General features: G+C 36.9%; 1 protein-coding gene across 10 annotated transcripts in view; it reads left to right on the forward strand.

The window, feature by feature from the left end:
• Positions 1-14272, forward strand: part of LOC125263839 (adhesion G-protein coupled receptor D2) — a 94154-nt gene that overhangs the window by 38757 nt on the left and 41125 nt on the right. For 9 of the 10 annotated variants that reach the window (XR_007183908.1, XR_007183907.1, XM_048183120.1 and 6 more), the window contains 3 exons: positions 3396-3437; positions 7167-7220; positions 9742-9898. Coding sequence is in view for 8 of the 10 variants with exons in the window: in XM_048183120.1 (XP_048039077.1) it covers positions 3396-3437; positions 7167-7220; positions 9742-9898 (253 nt within the window). In the remaining 2 variants the exon portion in view is untranslated. The remainder of the gene's footprint in view (positions 1-3395; positions 3438-7166; positions 7221-9741; positions 9899-14272) is intronic. The other variant, XM_048183116.1, reaches the window with a different exon arrangement.

A 14272-nucleotide genomic window follows, 5' to 3' on the forward strand; every position in this document is an offset into this window, starting at 1 on the left:
AGCTCCACTTAACACTGGGTTCTTTGGGAAGCAAGGTTATCTTTCCCTCACAAACAAAAACACACTTCTTTGGTGACATTGTTGATTTCGTGGTCTAAAACCAAAGTGACAAATCTTTTTCGAGCAACTCCTGTGCATGGCTGCCGACGACTTCCGTAAAGCCGAACGAAGTGCGTTGATGGGCGTGCTCTTGCTCTCTCGCTCTTTTCGATGTGTGCACGTGCGCTCCTCCGGGAGAAGTGCCCATACAAGGAATTCTGCCCTTTATTATATAATAAAGGGCCAAACTCGAAAAAAAAAATGTCTGAAGTTTGTGAGCAACCTGAAGAGTATTTTTGGCACAGAAATACTCCGTTATAGGTCCAGCTCGTTTTTTGAAACTTTGGCCATGTTTAGCATGAGAATCCTACTCTTTAACAGTGTAATTAAGTCAGAATGCATGAAATAGCTTTAGACCCCCCCTTTAAGACAAATCATGTGTTCATAAGTTCATAAGTCAACACTATTGCTGGGTATTTTCTGTTTAAAGCTGCAGTGACCTAAAGACAGTTTCAAAAACGCTGTTTGAAATCGCTGGTGTTTGTGACGTTACAAACCACCTTGTGCCGGCAGGCTTTAGCATATAATTAACTATGCTCTGAAGCAGGGAAGTTTCAAGAGAATATATCTCAGTATATTTTCTACTGATATGAAAAATCGGGTAGATTTAGCTTCAAAGTGGGTGGGATTATAGACTGATCAATGTAGTTGTGCCGCCTCTACTGCCGTGAATCCGCTCCTCAGCTACCAACGAGTCACCTCGTCTACTGACCACGATACAGCCATTTCTTTTTTCAAGTTGCGTGCGACCAGTCGTTTAAAGCAAGTCGTTTCGTGAGCAAATTATACTCGGTGACTGTTAAATCTAGCGAGTTTGGTGTCGCATGTTTCAAATCCAATGATGCTGGTAGTGACTATTCTCTCTGATCAATCAGTGATCTGCAGTGTTAAAGGATAAGTCCACTTTTAAATACACTTTTTTATGCTTTATAAACAAAATATCGCCTTGAACGTACTTTCCGCTTCCGCATTCTTCATAACACTTACGCTGAATGTCCTACGCCTTCCCTATTCTACTTACGGAACGAACGCAGCGCCAGTTTCGTTTTTTTCCGTAACTTGAATAGGGAAGGCGTAGGACATTCAGCGTAAGCGTTATGAAGAATGCAGAAGCGGAAAGTACGTTCAAGGCGATATTTTGTTTATAAAGCATAAACGGTTGTATTTTTTTCGAAAATGACCGATCGATTCGCTAGATAAGACCCTTATTACTCATCTGGTATCGTTTAAAGCCCTTGAAGCTGCACTGAAACTGTAATTTTGACCTTCAACCTGTTGGTAGCCATTGAAATCCACTATAAGGAGAAAAATCCTGGAATGTTTTCCTCAAAAACCTTAATTTCTTTTTGACTGACGAAAGAAAGACATGAACATCTTGGATGACATGGGGGTGAGTCAATTTATCAGGAAAAGTGTATTTAAAAGTGGACTAATCCTTTAACACGTCACATGTAGTATCGGTACGGCACGCTTGGAACCTCCTATTTAAGGTGGTACTGTTTAAGCGAGCTGTACCGTTCCGCACTGAGCAGTCGCATACGGTGGAAAAGTGCCATAAGTTGACCGAGTGGATCTCTGAGCTTTTGCAAATGAGTGGAGGTGGGGCTTATTAGCATATTCATAGATCCACATATATTAAATAAAGCAAGGGTGTAGAGCTAGATTCAGGCATTATTCAGGCATATTTTAAGGCATGAAGAAATTTTTTTTCACAGGAAAAAATGTTTATATATGTCACTTTGGTGATCAAAGATGAGTTTTAAGGGATAAAATTATTGACTACAGGGGGACTTTAAAGTGAAATGTTTTTTCATTCATCTTTCTTTCATTTTATAAGTGAAGACAGATATTAAGTGTAGAGAGCAAAATGTGTATATAAATATATATGAATATGTGGAAAGTTTGACTCACTAATGATTATAACATGATGTTGTTAATAAGGGTTTATTTTTAAATGAATTTTTCAAGAAAAATAGGGGCTTTCACACCGGAGGAACCTTTTCATAGTTCCTAGAACTTTTGACTGAAGTACTCAGATTTTGACGTATTCGCACCGCAGGAACTTGGAATGATTATAGTTCTAGGAACTCCTTTTGGAGAAAACTAAATTAGCTCCTACTTCAGAGTAGGGTCTCACACAGCACTATAGGAACTTGACATAAGTGTACGTTGATTGCATTTTTAAAAAGCCGTGTAAACATATTTACTTAATGAACATGGAAAACAGCGATAACGGCATTTACCTGTTGTCTGCAGTGTTGTGTTCTTTTCTCTGCCTCGATGATATGTAATACTGAAATTTGTCATAGGAGATTTTGTCACATAGCCCCACTTTTTGCTCTTTCAGTTACATAAATTATGCATTTATATTCCATCTCTGTTATCACGAAACCCCCGACACACAACCGATCACAGCATCCTCCATCCGTTGGTTTTTAGTGTTTGTAAATGCCCCGCTTAAAGGCGCTGCTGTCTGCCACTTCAGAGTTCCTATTGCCAATGCGAATGCAACCAGGAACAAGGCCTGGGGGAGACATTAGTTCTCGGGGAACTATCATAGTGGCTAGTTCCTGTAACTGAGTTCCTATAACTATTCGGTGTGAAAGCCCCATAATGTAAATACTGTCATCATTTGAGGGAATGTCTTGAGGGTAAGTAAATAATGACATTTAGATTTTTTTTTTGTACCATTTTGTACTTTTCGTTGGTACAAGAATCTGAAGTGTCACAAAACACAACTTTTTACTATGGCACTCATCAATTTTTTTGAGCATGTACATTTGAGAACACTCTTCTGTTGGTCTTAGAATGTCTAAACTTTTAATTGACCCTCACCTTTTTTGTTCATTTGTTCTTTCTTTTTCTCTCTAGACCTAAAGATGCACAGTTCTTATACTAAATAGTCAAAATAATGGAAATAATGAAAAATTCTATACATCCAAGGGCAACCCATTCATGCTTCTTTCAGAATTTTTGTTAACTTGTATTGATTTTTCTTTTTTATTCTTTTTCTCTTTTTTTAATTTTTATTTTTTTTCCCCCATACTACCAATGCCACTGATTTTTCTTTATTAACCTCTTGCTTGGTTGCTTTCGAGTGAAGAATAGGCTTCTACAAAGTTTCGGTAACCTTGGCCCGAAGTTCTGAGTAGGGTTACGCATATCAGTCCACAATGTTCAGATTGGTTTCAGAAATGCTTTTCATACTATTCTTTACCAAGAGAATTAATTTCAGTAGCTCAAATATAAAAAAAAAGAAAAGATTCCTAACAACTTCTTTCTTTTTTCTTTTGCAGGGTCTCTTCATCTTCCTGATATATGGAGTGTACAACACTGAGGTAAGTCCGCAGTGCATCTCAAGGCTGACTGAGTGAGTGAGAGAAATGACATGATGTTTCTGATGGGACCCCCACCCCTCCAAAGGAAGGTTAGGGGGGTGGCGGATTGAAAGCGAGACTCTTTTTTTCTTTTTTTCCACATGAGCGTCCCACTGCCCTTCATGCTTGGGCTAACTTATATGCATCCAGTCCCACCATTAAACACTGACACCCGGAGTAAAGAGCCAGTCATCCCTCAACCACATTGGCCAATATTTCACTGCCTCTTTAAGTTTTTAAACTCATGGTCTTCCATTTAACATTCTGACATTAGAGCTCACCGCCGGTTCAGACACAGAGGCACAGAGAGAAACGGATATGTATGCAGGACGGTGGGAAGATCGTGGAAATTTACCTGCAGAATGGCTATTACCATTTAGATGCTCCTCTGAAGAGTGGAGAACTAAACACAAGTGTTATGAATTGGGGATGAGGCGAATATGTTCTAAATTGTCTTCTTGAAATTCAAATCCAAATGTGAACAAGGCACATACAGTATGGATGACTGTAACTTCTGTCATCCAATGTAAGATCAGTTTATCTATCTATCTATCTATCTATCATCTATCTATCTATCTATCTATCTATCTATCTATCTATCTATCTATCTATCTATCTTTACATTGTATGATAAAATGAATAAATAGATAATAAATAAATAAAAATTGTCATAAACACAAAAAAACATTCATTTAAATAACTAGTAAATGTTCATTTATTTAATATAATAAAAAATGTAATATTAATCAATTCATATTATTTATCATTTGAAATGTTAGCATAATATTTCAAAAATAACAGCCCAAGATTCACTCTTAGCACATAGATAAGTGGAAAAAAGTGGCTTCTTTTTTCTTTTTCTCCTTTCTTCATCTCCACCCTGAGTATTGATAGAGCTCCCCTGCCTTTTGTCTACTTTTGCGTCTACCTTTTCAGTGCCTACAAAAGAGGTGTAAGGAGATGGCCCTGAGACCGAGCCCTGTATTGACACAGCAGAGACTCGCTGGTGACCCTCTCCGCATTGTAAAATAAATCATCTCCGCATTCTTGCTTAACAGGCTTTTTTAGTACGTCGGAATCTATTTTCCAACCCCCGGCTCTCCTTGACCCAGAGGTCTTCACAATTTGTGAGCAGCTCGTGTCTGCTTTACACTTTTTTCAAAGGGGGTTTTGTAAATATATAATGTAATAATCTGTGCTTTTATTTTTTTGCAAATTTACCTTGTTCCTTTTGTGTCGTTAAATGACAAGAAACAATAGCAGATTAAGTTTCACCATCTGACACCACAAAGGAAATTCTTGTATAATTGAAAAATTGAGGAGAATGATCAAAGTGTTTGTATACAAAGACTAAAAAAAGTCGCAGAATATTTAAAGAGCGGAAGAAAGAGGCCAAAGTGAAACGATCAACCCTGTCTGCTCTCATTTAAAGAAACACCGCTTCTCCCGAGATAAAAAAAAATCTGTTTCACATGTCTGTACAGTTGATTATCTCAAAAGAAACATACGAGTGAGAATATGCAAAATCAGCCGTTCGTGAAAGCGAGAGAGAGAGAGAGATCAGCACCACATCCCAAGAGATTCACATAACATGCCATTTATTCCCAATGTGCATGAGCCATTAGCTAAAACATGAGAACATTTTACAGTCAAATACTTTAGATACCTTGTAAATGATGTATAGTTATTTGTTGAACAGGAGATTGCTTGAACAAGAAATTAATAATAAAATAGTAATTATGCCCAGTATGGTATATTGTGTTCTCCTGCTTAGAATTCATATAACAACAAGCTGTAATTCAATTTGATGATAATTTCTTTGAGTTTTTTATATACAGTAGATCATCCCACCCCAAGAACAAATTAAATCTGATTGCTTTGATCATTAAAAAAATAATTATATAATTTAGTCTGTTTTGCTTAATAATGGTCATCCTTGTTTTATGACCTCTGCTTTTTTTTCTTTGGTAAATCTATCCATTTGCATTGCTTTCATATGGAAATTTTATCTAATGTATTTTTATATTGAACATTAGGGCTACATCACTTTAAAACCTTGAGAGGAAAACAACTAAACTGCTTTTAAAAGCAGCAACTTCAAACAAGTACCTCCAGCTGCTGGAAATGCTCTTTTGTCGAATAGCTTTCTATGATTTTACCTGGAATAAAGTGATTTGATTTCCCAGTTCCATTCATTAAAGCTACAGCACACTTGATTTGGTGAAAAGAAAGTGTGAGAGAGGGAGAAAAGAGTGTCTGTTTGCAAATCTGACATATTACTGTTGACTCCGAGCTGTCAGAGCTTTTCTGTTCTCTTCATTAACTCTGTCGTCACGGTGATAGTGTCTATTCAAAACATGTTAGTGTGTGTATATCTGCATGGCAGCAATAATTTATGACAACAGCAGAGCCTAATGAAGTCATAAGAGCTAATGCATATTCACCAGCAAAGGGCTGGAGCTTGTGCCGAACTCGTGCTGGGAAATGCAGGCTTTTTTTTTTTTGCGGTTGCTGAGAGCCAGGCTGGAAAATATTATCTAGCAGGCCAGGAAACAGCTGGATTGGATTGTAAGATGTGAGGAATATTGACATAAAGAATTTTTTTTAATTATAATTTTTTTTATTATATAAACACATAAAAATGACTCCTAATTTACAAAATAATATGTAATATAAGTTTTTAATATGTTTCCTTTTATATACTTTTTATATTAAAATGAATGTAAATTGAAATGTATAATATTTGGATTAATTTTATATTTATTTTAATGTAAAAAAGAAATCAATGTTTTAGTGTAATGTTCTTACTGTAAAAATGCAAAATACATGAATACATTTAATATTACTTTATTCAATCATTCATTTTGCATTTTATATATATATATATATATATATATATATATATATATATATATATATATATATATATATATATATATATATATATATATATATGTTTTATACATTTGCTTTATTTACAGTAATGATAAATATACATTTAAACGAATGATGTTTCAATGTTCAAATTCAATAATTAAAACAAGATATATTTATTTAAACATTACATATTTATATTTAAATTAAAACATATTACATATATTGCATTTTTACAATAATATTTAGGGATGCACCGATACCAAGCTCATGTACTTGTAAAAATACCCCCGATACCAAAGACCGATACCTCACGTGACGTAACTGACAGAATTGTCCGTGCACAGAGACATAGGCGGCGGCAGCAGAAACAATGTCAGCCTCAGAGGTGTGGAAATACTTCAAAATTAATGATGACAACACACACATTGCGAACTGTATGCTTTCAATCACAATTCGTTTTTTCTCACACAGTCCAAATGTAATTTGTTCTGCAAGGGTGGTCGTTTCCTCTATCGCTTCATTTCCACGGCCCCCTGTGCAGTGTGACGGATGAGAGGTTAAGACGATCTCCTTACTTTGCCCACTCTATGTGTCACTTTCAGCACCCATTACGTGTGACAAACTGGAACATTTTGGTCTGCAGCACTCATTGACTTTTATGCAATGGCGGCTATTTGCTTTCTCTATTCCCAGTTCGGATTGAATTTCACCTTCCCGGGGCCAAGACTCATGCAAGCACAAAGTGTTTTGTATTAACTGTTTAGTATTGAGTCATGACATTTTAACCATCCACCCCCTCCTTGTTATCCACAGGTTCGAAACACAGTCAACAGAATCAAAGAAAGAAGAAAAGCCCTAAATTTCTCCGTAAGTTCTCCCAGCTTGCATGTTTTCTTGAATACCAGAGGATTTCTTTATATAGTGCAAATGTCATAATGTAGAGTGTGTTTTGTGCATGTTTCGCCACCGGCCCTGTTTCACACACCCACTCAGGCCACCTCAATCCAGCCAATGTCAAGCAGCAGCCCTGGGTTACATGTTTCTAATCCTGTGGAAGCTCGTCCCTTCACATTAAACTGTCAGGCCAGTATTTATATGTGAGGCTGCTGTTGACGGAGATCACTTAGCTTCACCAAAGCGGTTTAAAAGTAGTTAATAGACACCCACCCCGCCCCCCCTTGGCGCACCACCTCACCTCCACCGACACTACGAACGGTTCCTCTATGAATGGCCACATTAACTCTCCTCCGGGCTTGTCACGGTTTATGGCCTACGGCAGTTTGTCCCGCTCGGCCCTTGCCGCGCCACCAGGTCATTGAGAACGGAATGAGACAATTTCTAAAGGCGGATTGATTTTAGAATATGGCCCCCTCCCTCTTCCCTTTGACCCCCCTGACAGGCCCGACACCGTTAAGACTGGGACTTGTAAAAAACGACTGTGGCCCCAAACGCGAGTGCCAGGTAGCAGCTGATAAATCGTAGCGGGCCGTATTAGCAGTGGGACCCTTTAGCGCTCTCTGGGCAATTTTCCAATTTTCAAAGTCCACGCGATGAGATTCGTTGGCCGCGTGTGGCGGATAGTTTCTTAGCTAATGCCGTTTTGCGTCATAAATCTAGAGGTGATATACTGTATCTCACTGAATAGCTTTGGTGCTGGACGAGGTCCAGAATAGGATAGGAAAATGTACTCTTCTTTATTGGATTAGAGCAGTGGTCAGGGAATGTACTGACTTCCAATATAGTAGTAATAACGTACAAGACTTGCTAGATGGATGTTTGTTTGTTTTTTTCCTGAGGGAACCCTTACATTTTTTGTTGCACTTATTGTAGAGGAATTTCATGTTTATTTCTTTAATTGTCTACCCAAGACCACCATAGCAACCACCTAGAATGCCCTGTCCCAGAGCATCTGTCTATCTATCTGTCTATCTATCTATCTATCTATCTATCTATCTATCTATCTATCTATCTATCTATCCGTCTCTCTGTCCGTCCGTCCGTCCATTTAATTTCATTTTGTGATGATAATGGTGAAAATATTACACGTTTCAGCTTTAAATCAGGCATGTAATTCATTGATTTTAAATGTTTTTAAGTGATTTCAGTTTTCCAGTCTACATGTAAATAGTTACTGTAAATTACATATAATGAATATACAGCATTATATTAAAGCCCCATTTGCTGAACATATGTAGCAGCTTATTAAACATCTCTCTCGCTCTCTCCTTCCCTCTATAGTTTCAGTACTTGCTGTTTTTGTTTATTCATGAGCCAGACCAGTGCTGCCAGGGCGCTTTATACCAACTGCCACCTGACCCATGTGACCTCACACTTGTACATACTGTGGCAGATTGCTTGAGAAAAATAAAGCTGTCAGTTGCACCGGCCAAATGAAAAACGAACGTCCTGCGATACTAGCAGGGTCTGGATCCCTGACAGCCCTGAAATATAGATATAAATTGGAAGCAGATTAGTTTTTTGATCCTAATTCAAGTTTTGACAAGATATAGGATGGAAAAGAGAGAGATCTAAACTACATATATGTGCATTTCCTGTTGTAAAATGTTCACCCGTATGATCTTAAATGCTGGAATAGTGATAGGTTATGCATTTACTTCTTTCTGAGAAAAAATTAACATCTTCAGAAGCCTTCTTAACCAGGGCTGCATGTCAAAGCCCATTATATGTTATTGTGTGATACGAGGGGTTAGGGCTGGGCGATATATCGCATGCGATTCTCACGCACATTTCGTCAGTAAAGCCGGTTCCCTGATTACCGCTAAATCGCCATCACCTGCTTTCAAATGGAGCGCCATTTAACAGACAGAGCCGTAGTTCACTGATAAGCCACGCAATATCACGTTCATATCGCAGATGAATCGCCTTCGATAATGAACGCGATATTCGCATGCGATATATCGCCCAGCCCTACGAGGGGTAAAGCTGTGGGTTTTTATGTCAGATCTAGTTTACATTCCTGTGAGACTTCTGTGGGTATTTATTTTGCTGTACTTCCATACATGTCTATGTACTTTTTGGGCGTGTATTGTGTAATGCATGACTTCTTAGCTCACAGCTTATTTTTTAACATTAGTTCCTTTTGCTTTTCTTCAATATTTCTTTAATCAGTCTTTGTACTGAGTATTATTTAATTCACAATGAATAATAATGAAATGCAAGGAAACTGCTTTCACTGTCTCTGATCCCAAGAGTTAAATTAAAAAAAGATACAGTTTTACTCAAACTGTAGTGCTGATAATATCATTACAATGGACAAAAAATATATTTTAATTGGAAAAATGCAAAATAGAGGCGTTTTCATTAGTGATCTTAAACTTTTGTACCCCACTCTGAACTGATGCATTTGTCTTCACTTCCTTTTTCTCAGAACTGCACCAGTTCCAGGCCCTCCAGCTCAGTGGGCAGTTCTCGGCCGGGCAGTTCTCCAGTGCCAGGTGTTTTGGAAGGGCACACCGTCACCACCAGCCACTCCAGTAGCTCCTCGACCAACAGCGACAACATCACCCAGAGTTCCGACAAAATGAGTGAGTCGTTGGTTTATTTATTGATCATCTTTTTTTTAAGGGCTGATTGGCCAGCTAAGATGATGTACATGTATATTTGGGTTTGTGCATATATGTGTGTGTATTTTCAAATGGCAGTGTGTTTATATAAAACAGAGCTTTAAAAATCTGTCCTAAATTATGGCGAGAGGAAAAGTAGCGATTGGCAAAGAGGGTGAACTCTAACATGACAGGTCTGTTCTGGAATTGTAACATTCTCCAGACTCAGAAAAATGACGGGCTTCGATCGCCTTCTCTGACCCCAGCATTTCAGGACTGAATCATAGTAATCTCAAAGGGAGTTCAAGCAAATGAGAGATTTCATAAAGAGAGAAGGGAGGGATTGAAGGAAAAAGAGTCATTTTGTAAATAATATATAAAATCGTATTGTTATTACACAGCTCTCTTTAGTACTTCATCCTGGTTGGTCAGTCTATAATATAACTACTATATTAACACACTGTATTTAATTAAATTATTAAAATGAAGTAATTAAAATTTATTAAATTAATAATTTTATAAATAAAGTAAATATATACTCTATATTTACTATATTTCCATATTTATCCATATACTCCATATTTATTTAATAAAATACAAGTAATTAAAATTAATTAAATTAATACTTTTATTAATTAATTTACTAAATTGATAATTCATATTTAATTATATCATTTAAATTATTAAAATCAATTAAATTAGTATGTTTTCTTTACTACATTGATAATCTGTATTCATTTTTTTTTTAATAATATTAAAATAAAAATTGTTATAAAAAAATATTTTAATTTACTTTTGACACCCTATCATTTGTCCTTTTTTTCCCCTTGGCTTAGCTTTTCTTGCACAAAAACCTGATTAATCATGACATGGCCAATCAGAGAGCAGAATCACACACATGCACTAATTCATATAGATTGGCAGCTGTTATTATCCAGCCCATTACTCAAGGTGAATTCACTCTGAGAGGAATGAAATGTCAGTTTTAGTTGGCATTGTGCGTGCAGACCATATGCATATGCAGAAGGGGCTGTCCCGTGCATTTGAGCGATGCAACTAATCATCTTGACGAGACTCGCCCGGATTCTCGCCGTAATCGGTTGCGATGCGAGCCATGATTGAATATTTGTTTTTAATGCAGTGCAATTTTTTAAACCAGTCAACCAGCCACACGACTAAGTGCTAAGAAGAAACGTATGTATAATGTAACCAAGAGGGAGAGAGCCGCTCATACACATATGAGCCCAACTGTGAAAGTCCTTGTGTTGTAACAAATAGGGCCAAACCCACAATAAATGCTGCCGTATGCCCTGATTGTGTATAACTGATTGTTGTGTCTCTTCCATTCAAGGTCAAGTAATTCTTGAAGCTGAGTGAGCATGAGAAAAAGCGTTTTATGTTCACTTTTGATCAATTCTTGTCTTTTCCTCCTTTGAGACAACGGTTTCAATCCACCAACTATGGCAATGAGAGCATGCTATATGCATAAAGGAATCAGGAAAGGACAAGTGTTTATGAAAAAAAGAAGCACGGCAAAGACGTTTTGACTAAATGTAAACTCTGAAGTCGTATATGTATCAATACTGAAATATCTGAAACATTACAATACTCCTTTTCTGCAGTATCGATACATTGATACCAGCTCTCACTCTCTGTTCTCTCTGACTGCGAATTGACACACACCCACCTCCTGTCACTCACTCGTCTCATTCTCTGTTGAATACTGCTTGTATTGTGCATCATTTTTCTCATTCCCTCAGTTTTCGCGCTCACACCAAAAACGTGTTATCTATAAAAGTAGTGCTCTCATCATGCCACCTATCAAACAGCATGTAAGTACCATATAAACATCTTTTTTGTGGCTTGATATGCTTAAATGGTCAAATACATACAGGGAGTGCAGAATTATTAGGCAAGTTGATTTTCTGATCATATTTTTTTTCCAAGTACATTTTACCAATTCCAATCCACATCAATCTTAATAACTACCATTAATATTGTTTTTAATCATTTATAAGTGATACATAATAGTTCATGAAGGCTGGAAATGAAAAACGCCTATTATTCAGGTGTGCAGAATTATTAGGCAAGTTGATTTTCTGATCATATTTTTTTTCCAAGTACATTTTACCAATTCCAATCCACATCAATCTTAATAACTACCATTAATATTGTTTTTAATCATTTATAAGTGATACATAATAGTTCATGAAGGCTGGAAATGAAAAACGCCTATTATTCAGGTGTGCAGAATTATTAGGCAAGTTGATTTTCTGATCATATTTTTTTTCCAAGTACATTTTACCAATTCCAATCCATATCAATCTTAATAACTACCATTAATATTGTTTTTAATCATTTATAAGTGATACATAATAGTTCATGAAGGCTGGAAATGAAAAACGCCTATTATTCAGGTGTGCAGAATTATTAGGCAGGTTTTCTTTTACAGGCCAAATGAGCCAAAAAAGAGATTTAACTCAGACTGAAAAGTCAAAAATGATTAAATACTCATGAGAAGGACACAATACTAATGCAATACTAGAAATTGCAAAGTTAAAGCATGACCAATGGACAGCAAAATGCTCATTGGGTCAGCGGGGTCATACAAAAACAGGTGGAAAAGAAAAGACGCATGTTAACTGCAAAAGAATTAAGAATTAAGGTGAAGAATTAAGTGTGAAACCATCAGGAACCCTTTAGTCTCCAGCGCCACCATTTTCCAGAACTGCAACCTACCTGGAGTCTCCAGAAGTGTGAGGTGTCAGGATCTCAGAGACTTAGGCTAGCTAAAGAATCCTAAAAAATGACCCGCTCTTAATAAAAATCACAAGCTGAAGTGTTAGAAAATACATGAAGACTGGGTTTTTATAGGCCTTATAGACAGACGGCTTGAGAGTGACTCTTGAAGGACCAGCACCACATCCTCTTGTACCACCGTTTGAAGAATTCATCTTCCAAAATCTGACAGTAAGTTTTAGAAGATCATTTTTAGTCCATATCTGCAAGACGGACATTTCAGGATAAGAGATGGACTAAAAGTGAACTCCCACATCTTACTGCCAGATTCTGGAAGATAAATTCTTCAAACGGTGGTACAAGAGGATGTGGTGCTGGTCCTTCAAGAGTCACTCTCAATCTGTCTGTCTATAAGGCCTATAAAAACCCAGTCTTCATGTATTTTCTAACACTTCAGCTTGTGATTTTTATTAAGAGCAGGTCATTTTTTAGGATTCTTTAGCTAGCCTAAGTCTCTGAGATCCTGATACCTCACACTTCTGGAGACTCCAGGTAGGTTGCAGTTCTGGAAAATGGTGGCGCTGGAGACTAAAGGGTTCCTGATGGTTTCACACTTAATTCTTCACCTTAATTCTTAATTCTTTTGCAGTTAACATGCGTCTTTTCTTTTCCACCTGTTTTTGTATGACCCCGCTGACCCAATGAGCATTTTGCTGTCCATTGGTCATGCTTTAACTTTGCAATTTCTAGTATTGCATTAGTATTGCGTCCTTCTCATGAGTATTTAATCATTTTTGACTTTTCAGTCTGAGTTAAATCTCTTTTTTGGCTCATTTGGCCTGTAAAAGAAAACCTGCCTAATAATTCTGCACACCTGAATATAAGGCATTTTTCATTTCCAGCCTTCATGAACAATTATGTATCACTTATAAATGATTAAAAACAATATTAATGGTAGTTATTAAGATTGATGTGGATTGGAATTGGTAAAATGTACTTGGAAAAAAAATATGATCAAAAAATCAACTTGCCTAATAATTCTGCACTCCCTGTACAAAATTATGTAAAAATGCCCATCTTGCTGAGTATTCAGGTAAATAAATAAATTGCGCTACCAGTGGTGATTAAATCGATAGCTTAGCTTAGCTCATATCACATCAAATCGTGCAAATTATTATTATTGTTATACTTTGTTCTCAAACTGTTAATGCTAACAACATTAGCATTGTGTGACTACATGTATTTAATGTGTATTAGCGGTACCTGTAGATTTTTTTTATTTCTGTACAGACTAATCTCTAAGGTTAATTTGTCATACCATACAATCTGCCATCAAAATAAGTTTAATTATTCCAGCTGCTGTGAGAAAAGGTCATAAGTGATCAGTCACCTGCCACATCCTCAATTGCAATATATGCTGGGACTCCTTTATGTAAACAGACGTGACGTAAAGACGAATGGCGGCATGCTCGAATTTCCCGCGGAAACCCACCAGTACCTATTTTATTATAAAACATTACAAGCTTACCGTTGTGAATCGGGCTAAGGTGAGGTGATAGTTTTGAACACTGGCTGGTTATGTACTTGCTCAAAAATTGAATTTGGATAAATTTTAAC

Source organism: Megalobrama amblycephala, linkage group LG2 (genome assembly GCF_018812025.1).
Source record: "Megalobrama amblycephala isolate DHTTF-2021 linkage group LG2, ASM1881202v1, whole genome shotgun sequence".
NCBI lineage: Eukaryota > Metazoa > Chordata > Actinopteri > Cypriniformes > Xenocyprididae > Megalobrama > Megalobrama amblycephala.